This window comes from Jaculus jaculus, chromosome 4 (assembly GCF_020740685.1).
Source record: "Jaculus jaculus isolate mJacJac1 chromosome 4, mJacJac1.mat.Y.cur, whole genome shotgun sequence".
NCBI classification, from domain to species: Eukaryota; Metazoa; Chordata; class Mammalia; order Rodentia; family Dipodidae; genus Jaculus; species Jaculus jaculus.
Window position 1 is genome coordinate 80339188 of NC_059105.1, and position 13216 is coordinate 80352403.

Here is a 13216-nt window from a genome sequence, read left to right on the forward strand (position 1 = left end):
ACTCTACCACTAGAAAGAAAGTTTCTTCAATGCAGACTGTGTCCTGCCTGAGATTATAGGCAGCTTCCCAGAAAGGTATATTTGGTACATGTTAGGTTTTGTTTGTCTATATACTATGTATATGGAGAAGACTAACCTATACCTATATGTATCATAGTTGGAGGAATTATTAGTGAACTTCACTTTAAATATTATATATGTTGAAGCTTAGTAGATCCACATAAATGTCATATTGATATTTTTCAGTATTACATGTGACACTATATTCATATACTAATATTAATTTGATCAGTCTGTTAAATAATTACCCTTATATAACTCTTTATAAAATGATATTTTAGTATTAAAAATATCATTTGCAAGTGAAGACTATATGCCTGTTACTGAAACCTGAGTTTCCCTCCCCCCACAAAATAAAGTCTTGCTAAATTCCATCTCTTTTTTCAGAAACCAAGGAAGAAAGCTATGGAAAGTTCGAGCAACAGTGATAGTGATTCAGGCACATCATCAGACACCTCAAGTGAAGGTATTAGTAGCAGCGATTCAGATGACCTAGAAGATGAAGAGGAAGAAGATCAAAGCATTGAAGAAAGTGAAGAAGAAGATTCTGACTCAGAGAACGAAGCACAACATACAAGTAACAACCAGGTAGTCATCATTTGGAGACTGTCCAAAGATAAGTCATGTTTAGGAATAACTTGCTTAACTTTTGCTCTCAAAGTCTGTGTAGTTTTAATCTTCTTGAGTTCTTACTTTTACACACAACAACATTGGAAGTGGAGAACTGTTTTCAAACGGAAATTTGGTCAGTTTTTAGTGAACTTTATATCATGTCTCTATCGTGCCATTACTCATTATTTTCTTCTTTTAAAAATATTTTTATTTTATTTATTTATTTGAGAGAGAGAGAGAAATAAAGAAAGAGACAGATAAGCAGAGAAGATGGATGTAGCAGGGCCTTGAGCCATTGCAAATAAACTCCAGATGCATGCTGCACCTTGTGCATCTGACCTAGGTGGGTCCTGGGGAATCAAACCTAGGTCCTTTAGCTTTGCAGAAAAGTGCCTTAACTGCTAAGACATCTCTCCAGCCTCTCATTAGTTATTACTTTCTAAAGTACTTTTTTATTCATGTTTTACCATTTCAAACTTTAAGTAAATGTTAAGAAGTTTCCTTTTAAATTTTATTTCCAGGTGCTATTACATGGTATTTCAGACTCAAAAGCAGATGGACAGAAAGCAACAGAAAAAGCCCAGGAAAAAAGAATACACCAGCCATTACCTCTTGTGTCTGAACTCCAGACTCATTCGTCGTTCCAGTCCCAGCAGAAGCAGCCTCAGGTTTTGTCACAGCAGCTTCCATTGATTTTCCAAAGCTCTCAGGCCAAGGAGGAGTCTGTGAACAAACACACCAGTGTAATACAGTCTACGGGATTGGTGTCCAATGTGAAACCTTTATCTTTGGTAAATCAAGCCAAAAAGGAAACTTATAGGAAACTCATAGTTCCTTCTCCTGAAGTACTTAAAGCAGGGAATAAAAATACCTCTGAAGAATCTAGTTCTTTGACCAGTGAATTGCGATCCAAACGGGTAAGTTCAGCATTACTCATATAGGAATTTTAGTATTAGGAAAATACAGAGCCAAGCTAGGGGTATATCTCTGTAGTTGAGCATGCTTAGCATTGATAACAGCCATAGGTTTGATTTCTAACACAGAAGGGAAAGAACTTTCATGTAATGTTACTATATACAAGCTTAACTTAAATTCTACTGTCATTTTCACACTTTCTTAGTCCCTAGGAAAAAAATATGTATATCAGAAAATTAAATTTCTCTAATTTTAGGATGTGTATTTATTTCTGTGACAGAGTAAGGCTCAGACTCAACCACTAACACCAAAAAAAATTGTTTTAATTGATTTTATATTATACTCCCTATGTACCTGTTTAATATGGAGATGTAATATATACGTATATATGAGATAGGTATATATAATATTTTTATTTGTTTTTGTATTATTCTTAAAACAGTGTCTCAGTGTACCCCAGCCTGATCTTGAACACCCTCCGTAACCCAAGCTATCCTCAAACTCATAGCAGTCTTCCTACCTCAGCCTCCCAAGTGCTGGAATTATTGGTTTGAGCCACCTCTATTCCCCAGCTTGTTTAATATATTTTTGGTAACAAATTATATCATCCAACTCTTCCCCACCCCCTAGTCTAATGTCTTAGCACTGATAGGATACAATGGTTCAATATGATGAAATGTATAAATACTTTTGTTTAAAAGTATGTACTTTCTCTCAATATTAATATGATCTTTTTTGAAGAAATGAATTTTTAAGGAATTTATTTCTATAGTACTAGAATTCATAAATTTCAAGTTTAAAAATTTTTTGTAAAGAATTACCTTCCTAGCTTGGCATTCCCTTTTACACAAAAGCCTGAGGCAGGAGGAGTGCTTGACCCCAGAAGTTTGAGACCAGCCTTGCCCCCAAAAAAGCCCATCTTAATTCAGTTCTAACAAATTATATAAATTGTAACTTCTACTTACATAAATATGAGAAGCAGTTGTTTGGTTTTCAAGGTAGGTTCTTACTCTAGCCCAGGCTGACCTGGAATTCCCTATGTAGTTTCATGCTGATCTCAAACTCACAGCATTCCTCCTACCTCTGCCTCCCAAGTGCTGGTATTAAAGACATGTACAATATGCCTGGCAATTTTTTTTATTTTTTTGTACTATTGATTTATGATTATATTCATATTTCAGTAAAGTCCTAATAATTAAATTGTCATTGATTGATACTCTAAAACAATCCCAGAATAGAAAAATGTTATGTTTAAGCACAACATCTTGCTTCTTGGTTACAAATATTATTTGACATTTTAATTATTAGATAACACTTATAAAACACATTATTTGCTGGCAATTATTTTAAGTGCTGAACATGAGCTTACTCACTGGATAATATCATCTATGAGTGCTAATAATATTAGCTTCTTTTACAGATGATAAATATGAGGCTTGTATAACTCAATTTCATGCAATTTAATTAGCTTAATAACAGTTTTATATATCAATTCTCACAGGAGCATGCTGTTGGTTTGTTATGTAGTAAGAATTCAGTCATGGGTTCTTTGGTATTAGAACAATGTTATTCAGAACAATGTTATAAGTTGTTTCTCAGTTCTTTCTCAAATGTCCTTATCTATCTACTCTTCCCATGAAGAATTTGTAAAGTGAGACAAAGAAAAAAGTTGATATAATAGTTTGATGATCTGATTTAGGGTTTCTCTAGCCAAATTATATATTAGAATACCTATGAAACTTTAAGAAAAATATCTCTCAGAAGAAATAAATCAGAATCCCTTGTAGTAGAACTAAGGTCATAGACTTTTAAAAAGCTGCCCAGGTCATTGAAATGGGTAGCCAGTTCAAGGAGCACTGAGTTTAATAGAATGAGCAGTGGCATTAGATTATCACATATACAAGTTAATAAGGAGATATAAAGGGAAGAGAAAGGAAGGGAGGAGGGTACTTAATAGCTTGGTATTGTATATATGTAAGTACAATGATTGAGATGGGGAGGTAATATGATGGAGAATGGAATTTCAAAGGGAAAGTGTGGGGGGGTATTACCATGAGATATTTTTTATAATCATGGAAAATGTTACCAAAAATTGTGAAAAGAAAAAAAAAATTGACACATACATAAAAAGAATATCACATATACAGTTGTGATACACTACTCCAATACAGAGAAGTATTATCAATACATTTTTCACTTTCCACCAGCAAAATAACTTAAAGAATAGCTTATGCCGGGTGTGGTGGCACACACCTTAATCCCAGCACTCAGGAGGCAGAGGGAGGTGGATTGCCATAAATTTAAGGCCATCCTGAGACTACATGGTGAATTCCAGGTCAGCCTGAGCTAGAGAGGAAGTCCCTACCTGGAAACCCCCCCCCTAAAAAAAAAGAAAATTTAGATTTAAACTGTTCATTAACAATTAAAATATCTCACTTTCAGATAAATGAATGTTCAGAGCCTTAGCAAAAGTTATTTATATTCCAAAGAATTCCTTAAATTCTTTTGTTCCTTTTTACTTATTTAGCCATTCCTTTTATATTTATACATACATATATGTGTTTTTAGTGTGTGTGTTCATGTGTAAGAATGGAGGCACATGCATGTCATAGCATGTGTGTGGAGGTTAGCGGACAACTTTCTGGGGTTTGTTCTTGCCTGGGACCTTATTTGAGACAGGTTGTCTTTTTATTATTATTATTTTATTATTATTAGTTCTTATTCACTGCTATACTGGTCAGTGCACTTCAGATAAATTCTTCTGTTTTCACTTCCCATCTTGCTACTGGCATGCTTGGATTACAGACACCGCCATGACTTCCTGTTTTTACATGTGAACTGGGTAATACAAATTCAGATACCCAAGCTTATGCATCAAGGGCTTTATCTACTGAGCCCTCTGCCCAGAAACTCCTTTTCAGTTGTTTAAATGTCTCTATGAATCTTTTAAAGAATTTCATCACTATTTATTAAACTTCACTTATTTAACACTCTATACATTTACTTAATAAATGTAGTAAAGCTAGATTTTTGCACATATGTCTTATTTCATTTTTACCAAACAATGTAAAGTAAACTAAGTGAGGCTCAGAGGTCAATGGTATTTAATATATCATAGTTAAAGGCAGAATAATTTAAATAAAGACTTGTCATTAACAATCTTTCTTCAATAGATATACACATAGTATTAGGAGCAAAAAGCCAGCTGGTTACATTGCATCTGGTCAGGAAGAGAGAGGAGTATGACAAGTGGAGCAATGCTATAAAACCTCAAGGCCCACTCCTCGTGAGCCGTTCTCCAGCCTACCTTCACTTCCTAAAAGATCCACTACCTTTCCACACAGCGCCACCAGCTAGGGACCAAGTATTCAAACACATGAGGCTACTCAGTCTGTAGCCATAACCAACCGAGTTTAATTAGGGTTGTTTGCAAGAGCATGGGTAGGAGGTTATGGAGCATGGGCAATATTCCAGTAACTATAGCAATTACTACTCCTTTCTCAACTACCATTAAGTGCAAAAGGTAGTCAGGGAAAAGTGGGGCCTTATGAACTCCTCCCTAGTGCATGATGGGATGTTGATAGGCCCAGTCTTATACAGATCTTATGCAATTAACTATAGCTACTGTGAGTTCATGAGTGTAAAATACATGTCATATCCAGGAGATAGCATTTGATAGCATTGTTACCCATTCTCTGGCTCTTATATCCTTTCTGCACTGCCTTCTACAAAGGTCTCTGAGCATTAAAAGTTTTGATATAGATGTCCCATTTAGGACTGACTATTCAAAAGTGACATTCAAAAGTCACTTTTCAGCACCACTGAGCCATGGGTAGAAACAAATATTTAGAAGGTATTTTGTCAACATGCCCATTAAACAAAACAGCAGTAGCTACTTCTCTCTTAGGGTCTATGATCTCTCTAGACATGGGATTTTGACCAGTTTATAGTACCAGGTATGAGTTTTCCTGGGGAGCAGGTCTCAAATCCAGTCAGAAAGCAGTTGTCCACCCCCATAATAGGTATGCCACTTTGGCACTAATGGGCACATCTTGCTTGGCTGGTCAGTTTTATAGATGCATACAGTTTACAACTGGATAACACCGTCAATGACTTTTCCCCTCCAGAAGCTGCATATCACCTTCAGATACTAAGAAAGCTAACAAGCAGGGAGGAAGCTTGCAGCTCAGTTCAAGCTTCATTTCACAGTGTCCTATAACCAGTGTGTGGTGTCTTCAGAAATACCAACTTACCATCTAGTTGTGGTGGACAACCAAGAGCAATGCAATAGCCTGTGTTGTTTAGGGCCCTTTGAAGCCTTCCTGACCAACCACTCATACCTGGTACTGACCAACCACTCATACCTGGTACTGAGAATTTAGTTTAATAACTTATAGCTATTGGAAGCAGCATTATCTACAAATTATGACATTGAAAAGAACTTGCTCGGTGGAAGAATCAGAGTGCTTCTGCTAGGCTGAGTATGGACTACTTCTTGGGATAAACCTTGAAGAATGAATAGTATTTTGTCAGTCAGAATTTAGAAAGGAGGATATTTCATGAGGTCAAAATGTTTTTAGCAAAATGTGGAAGCAAGGAAAATATAACTTGGACAGTAAATAGCAAATAGTCCAATTGACCCAGAAAGTTCCATTAGTACCTAACTTTGATGTAGTTTGAATATTGGATTAAAGTGTACAGTTTATAAAGTTTGCAGTGCTTCAAGAAGTTAATACAATAAAATAAGGCTTAATGTAACATAAAATTGGCATGCTTTGCTTGGTTTGGAGACAAGGCCTCATGTAGCTCAGGATGACCTTAAACTCCTGATCCTCCTTGCTACCACCTGAATTCTGGGATTATAGGTATATGCCACCACACTTGGTTTATGGCCCTGGGAATTTTACTCAGGACCTCCTACACACTAGGCAAGCACTGTACCAACTGACCCATATCTCAAATCCCCCAAATAGCATCATTATATAGTATGTATTAGGAGTTAGATAGGAAAAAATAATGGCATGCCTTAAATTTAAACATTTTTTGCATGTGTATCTGTGTGTATGCATGCTCAACTTTGTGGGCACATGTGTGTGCAAGTACTCACACAGGTTTGTATGTGCATATGTGTGCAATCCAGAGGTTGAAGACAGTTATTTTCTCTGCCAGGCGTGTTGGTGAACGCCTTTAATCCCAGAACTCAGGAGACAGAGGTAGGAGGATAGCCATGAGTTTGAGGCCAGCTTGAGACTACATAATGGATTCTAGGTCAGCCTGGGCTAGAGCAAGATCCTAAATAAAATAAAAAAAAAAGAAAGAAAGAAAGAAAGTTATTTTCCTTGATCACTGTCTACCCTCTTTACTGAGAGTCTCTCTCTTATATCCAGAGTTTGCTGATGTAGTTAGTCTAGCTAACCAATATGCCCAGAGCAGTGGATTACAGACAGGCCGCCCTGTATTTTTGTGTGTGCTGGGAGATCCAAATTCAGGTCTTCATGCTTGCATGGCCAATGCTTTACTGACTGAGCCATTTCCCTAGCTCAAATTCAAAAAATATTTTAATTAAAAATTCAAAACCATGGTAGTAGGACAGCTGAGAAAGCAATTAAACAATATTTGTAAGATTTTAGTTCTGGACCATTGTGAAAATGAGAACAACAATAAAGGGAGGGCAGCAGTCAAGAAGCATATATGCTCAGTTGTTAAAACTAATTAAAATTTAAAGATAACAAGTCTCTCCAAGGATCAACAACCAATTAACTAGCCATTATCACCACTCTTCTCATGGCCCTTGTATGTCATGATTTAAATTTCCATATGAGCATATGAGTTGCTGTGTGTGTTCAGATATTAAAAGCAAAAGCAATCTTTATGTTATGACACATCTTGTTTTGTTTTTAACTTATGTCTCAACAGGAACAATATAAACAGGCATTCCCATCACAGTTAAAGAAACAGGAGTCATCCAAGAGCCTGAAGAAGGTTATTGCAGCTTTGTCAAATCCAAAATCAACCTCTAGCTCACCAGCACATCCAAAACAACCATTAGAAAACAACCACTCTAATCCGTTTTTGACAAATGCACTTTTAGGTAATCATCAACCAAATGGAGTTATTCAAAGTGTCATTCAAGAAGCTCCCTTATCACTTACTACCAAAACTAAAATGCAGAGTAAGATTAATGAAAATATTGCAAGTAGCACCCCATTTTCCTCACCTGTAAATCTGAGTACAAGTGGGAGACGAACCCCTGGCAGTCAGACACCTGTAATGCCCTCTGCTTCTCCCATACTGCACAGTCAAGGGAAGGAGAAAGCTGTCAGCAGTACTGCAAACACATTGAAAACACAGCATCCTTCTCATCCTGCAAAATCTCTAGTGGAACAATTTAGAGGAACAGATTCAGACATTCCCAGTAGTAAAGATTCTGAAGATTCAAATGAGGATGAAGAGGAAGATGATGAGGAAGAAGATGAAGAGGATGATGAAGATGATGAATCTGATGACAGTCAATCAGGTTATTTTCTGTTTTTAACATTTTAAGTATATTTCTAATTTTTGAATGGAATACAAAATTTTTAGAATCTTAAATTCACAGATTTGAAAACATTGTCATTCATTATCTTTCTTATAGCTTTATGTGTTTCTGTGAGGTAGTAAGAGAAAAAGTAATTGATGTTAGAAATTCCAAGTTAAACTCTTAGTTTGTCATTCATCTGATATTGAATAAGTAACAATTTTAAAGTGAATATGATGGCTCATAACTTAAACAATTTTATATCATTGCTTAATTTCATTTCATTTAAGACCATTCATCCTTGACACATTTGTTGTTGCTGTTTTGCATTTCTTCTTCTGCTTGGTAAAATGTCACTAAACTTGTTAAACAAAGGTAAACTCCTGGTCACAGTCATTCAGAAAAAAACAAAGCAATTTATTGTGAATGTGTATCTATAACATAGAATTCTTTAAGTAACTTAAAGTTATAAACCAACTCCCTGATTTAATTTTGATTTATTTTCCAGTATTTTTTGAAGGGAAGGATTGTTTTTTAAAAACATAAAAATACAACATCACCTATCTGTAAAAGCAATGATGAAATACATATTACCTATAATCCCAGCACTCAGGAGGCAGAGGTAGGAGGATCGCCATTAGTTTAAGGCCACCCTGAGACTACATAGTGAATTCCAGGTCAGCCTGAGCTACAGTGAGACCCTTCCTTGAAAAACAAAACAAAAATGTGGATTTGTTACTGGTCATCTGCAAATTTAACAGTAGCCTTTTTCATTTATGAAAGAGCAAGAGAGTGAGAAAGAGAGAGAAAGTTGGCGCATCAGGGCCTCATGCCACTGCAATCAGACTCTAGACACAGGCACCACCTTGTGTGCATGTGCCACTTTGTGCACATACGTAACCTTATACATCTGGCTTACATGGGTTCTGGGGAGTTCAGCCTGGGTCCTTAGGTTTTGCAGGCAAGTGCCCTAACCACTAACCCATCTCTCCATTCCTTTCTGTAACTTTTTAAAAAATATTTTTGTTTATTCTTATTTATTTGAAAGCAACAGAGATTGAAAGAGGCAGAGAGAGAGGGAGAGAGAGCGAGAGAGAGAGAGAGAGACAGACAGAGAGGGAGAGAATATGGACGTGCCAGGGCTTCCAGCCACTGCCAATGAACTCCAGTCGCAAGCGCCTCCTTGTGCATCTGACTAACATGGGTCCTGGGGAACCGAGCCTCGAACCGGGGTCCTTAGGCTTCACAGGCAAGCGCTTAACTGCTAAGCCATCTCTCCAGCCCCCCTTACTGTAACTTTTTAAAGCAGCCATTGTGAAGCAGAAAATATAGTCAGTCACACAATTTAGGTTGCCTATAAGTTAAAAGCAACCTGCTTCTCAGAGTAATGAGAATTCCTTTGGATAATAAAATGAATACCATGTATGATAGGTATTGAATATCAGTATTCAGAGCTCTTAACAATGAGCTTTTGTAGTGTATTTCAGTTTAGGCAGGGAGTACTCTGGCTAACAAGACCATATTCTGGGAGCCTTCTTCATTGAGTTCAGGTGTCAGTCCTGTATGTACAGGTGACCCAGTCATACTTTGCATATTTAAAGGAGCAGATGCACCACACCTAGGACTATGTAACTACTGTGCACTTGAGTCATTGAGCAACTCACTCTTTCCTCCTCACATAATTACTTCTGTAAGGTTTTAAAAAGTGTTGTTTTTTAAAGCTCAAATTGCCAAGTAAAATCTTGTATTTAAATAGAAAAACTACAGTGAAAAACAAAACCCAAACCAGTAATATGCCTTAGAAAATGGTTTTCTTTTCCCCTAAATTGCAAATAAAAGAATGATGGCAGTTCCAGTATGCTTAGTATAATATACTTAATAAGACACTGGAATCAGTTCATGTAACTTCCACTTTTACCTTAGTTTCTCCATTAAGTTAAAAGTGATTTTAAAGCCATTAATCAGAACTTAACATGGGAATAGTGTCATGTAAAGACTTCTTATGATTTAAATGTCAAATAAAACTGATAATTTTAAATCATTTTGAAGAATTATAGCCTGCATACAATGTACTCCAATAGCTTGATAGACTAATTTTTTTTTAATGATTACTCTTTGGAAAAGTTGCTTATTTGAATTGTCAATTCACAGAAACTGGTTCTGAAATATTCCACTTGAGTAAAAACTGCAAAGTATTGGTTATTATCTACTATACAAGTGCTTCTTTGCTTCCCAGAATCAGATAGTAATTCAGACTCAGACACAGAAGGATCAGAAGAAGACGATGGCGATAAAGACCAAGAGGAATCCGATAGTGATACAGAAGGAGAGAAAACTCCAGTGAATCTGAATCAGACAACTTCCTCTGCCAAAAGCCCTCCCATCAGTCTTACAGCTCACTCAGCACCTCACAACCTCCACATAGGAAAAGCCCCAGGCTCCGCTCCTGCTGCCTTATGTTCTGAACCCCAGTCACCTGCTTTTCTTGGCACCACTTCTTCCACACTTACTTCAAGTCCACACTCTGGTACCTACAGTTTAATTTTATTAATGTAAAGTAAAAGCCAACAATAGCAAGAATTTATATTTATATAGTTTTCTGGCAATGACCTCATCATAATCAAATACTGCATCTAGTTGTTAGGTTGATTAGGAAGTACCAACATGTGTTTTCAGAGGACATAACCTATTGCTTCATGTTTTAAATCTTTTTTTTTTTTTTGCTTTCTTTTTTATAACCTAATTCCTAACAGCTCTAAATTTTTAATCCTTTCTTGTTCATGTTCGTTTTGTGAGTTTAGGTTGTAGAATTTAATTGACAGATATCTTGTCCTTTATTAAAAAACAAAAACAGCTGGGCGTGGTGGCGCACGCCTTTAATCCCAGCACTCGGGAGGCAGAGGTAGGAGGATCGCTGTGAGTTCGAGGCCACCCTGAGAATGCAGAGTGAATTCCAGGTCAGCCTGAGCTAGAGTGAGACCCTACTTCAAAAACAAAAACAAACAAACAAAAAAAAACACCTATTTGCCCAATTTACAATCTATGCCATTTCTATATTTCTTATTTCATTAGCATGCTATCTTTTTATATTTGATTTCTTATAAGCTTCTAGAGATATTTAAAGGTTTCTACATTTAACATGCCATAACTACTCTCTATTCTCACATTTAATAGCTAAGGAAATGTTTTTATAGTAAAACATTTGTTTTGCTTTACTTATTTTGCTCTCATTGGCAATTTCTAATTTTCCTTTCATTTACCACAATGATACCCTAATAATTTAATATTTCTTTGTTTGTATTTGTATGATACCCTACTAAGTTAATATTTCTTTGTATTTATGAGATGTAATTTTTGTCTTTGAACAATTTACGTTTAATCACAATCCTTTTACTTTGTGATTTTGGTAATGTAAATTCCTGGTAGTATCTTAACCACAGATGTTTATGCACTTAGAAATTCAACTGTGCCTTTAGAAATGGAGTCTTTAAATACCAGATGTTGACTTTTATAGCATCAAATCGCCTCTGAAAAATCACATATTTTCAAAGAAAACAACTGTAAATAGGCTTTGTGAAACCTCTAACTACTATTTCTTTCCTTTAGCCATTGTGTTAATGACAAAATAAGAAGAAAGTTATAAAGTTCTTCATTGGATTCTATTTTCTTTATAGAGAAAAACTTGTGATTCTGTCTTTTAGACCAAAAGGAAAAATATTTCTTGCCTAATAATAGTGTTTTGCTGAAAAACTTTCTAAAAAAATAATATAATTTTCAGAAATACACTAATTATCAATGTCATTAAAATATATTTTTAAAAAAGTTTCTAAACTGTCAGAAAATTTTCATGTGTATATTAAGCTTTCATGTTAACTGGTTCAATTTTCTTCCAGGCAGTTCCAAAAGGAGAAAAGTAACAGATGAACATGAACTGCGGATCCCTTTGGAATACGGGTATGCAAAATAAGGGATTTGTGTTGTGTAATTGATGTATGTGTACTTGATTTCTCAGTGTCTGTATTATCAACAAAAGTGACTATACTGCATAATATTAATTAGAGCAGAAGAGCCAAAACTAAGGGCAAAGAAACTGGTTTATCAGAAACTGAAATAAAGTCTAATGAAGGTATTTCAGTGAACATGACTAGAAATAACAAGTGATGACATAGTGTAGAAAGACCATGCATATTAAGGTTCCATGAAGATAGAAATAAATAACAGTGGCAGCTACTACTATGTTGAAGCTGAAAGATTTGCACAGAGATGAGTTAAAATGTCTAACTGACACAGAAAACTCAGATTGGGCTAGACATCTGGTAGCACACACCTTTTATCCTATCACTGGGGAGGCTGAGGTAGGAAGATCACTGTGAGTTCAAGACCACCTTGAGACTACATAGTGAATTCCAGAGCGAGACCCTACCTTGAAACCCTCCCCCCCACACACACACCAAAAAGAAGTTCAGATTGGATGTACCTGGGCCTGAAACAGCAGAGCCCTGTTTATTTACTGTAGCCTTCTTACATAGAGATTTTTAAGTATAAACAATCCATAAAAATCAACACACATTATTAAGTATGTCTCAATACTCAGAGTAATTTGTTAGCTCTAAAAACTTTAATAGTTCTTGTCTTTGATTAACTCTGTAGATGACTTAGCCAAAAATTAAATGTATTGGGATTGTATGATTGGAGGTATATTTTTTTAGGAGCATGTATACTTTGTGTTTTTGTCATTTTTAAAAGTTTTCTTAAAGTTAAGCTGTCATAACCCTCCTTTCTGTTGTCTGTAGCTGGCAGAGAGAGACAAGAGTAAGAAACTTTGGAGGGCGCCTTCAAGGAGAAGTAGCATATTATACTCCATGTGGAAAGAAGCTTAGGCAGTACCCAGAAGTAATAAAGGTACAGACTCTTTCTCAAGTAGCAATGGTGACTATTAACTATGTAAATATAAAGGAAAGCTTTCTTGATACAAAATAGTCTCCTTGTATGGATCTACAGTACTTAACCTAAACTTATCTATCAATCTATAGCTTCTTTATAGAATATGCAAAAATATATAGTGTCCTGAAGCTAGCTACATATCAAAGTCAGGTTGTAATTATTAAAACC

At 35.8% G+C, this 13216-nt stretch overlaps 1 protein-coding gene across 21 annotated transcripts in view; it reads left to right on the top strand.

Annotated features, from left to right (window-relative positions):
* Baz2b (bromodomain adjacent to zinc finger domain 2B) overlaps positions 1-13216 on the top strand; it is a 308213-nt gene that overhangs the window by 208688 nt on the left and 86309 nt on the right. For 20 of the 21 annotated variants that reach the window (XM_045146851.1, XM_045146854.1, XM_045146862.1 and 17 more), the window contains 6 exons: positions 448-648; positions 1194-1589; positions 7504-8104; positions 10341-10631; positions 11998-12058; positions 12898-13006. In XM_045146851.1, the coding sequence (XP_045002786.1) occupies positions 448-648; positions 1194-1589; positions 7504-8104; positions 10341-10631; positions 11998-12058; positions 12898-13006 (1659 nt within the window). The remainder of the gene's footprint in view (positions 1-447; positions 649-1193; positions 1590-7503; positions 8105-10340; positions 10632-11997; positions 12059-12897; positions 13007-13216) is intronic. The other variant, XM_045146872.1, reaches the window with a different exon arrangement.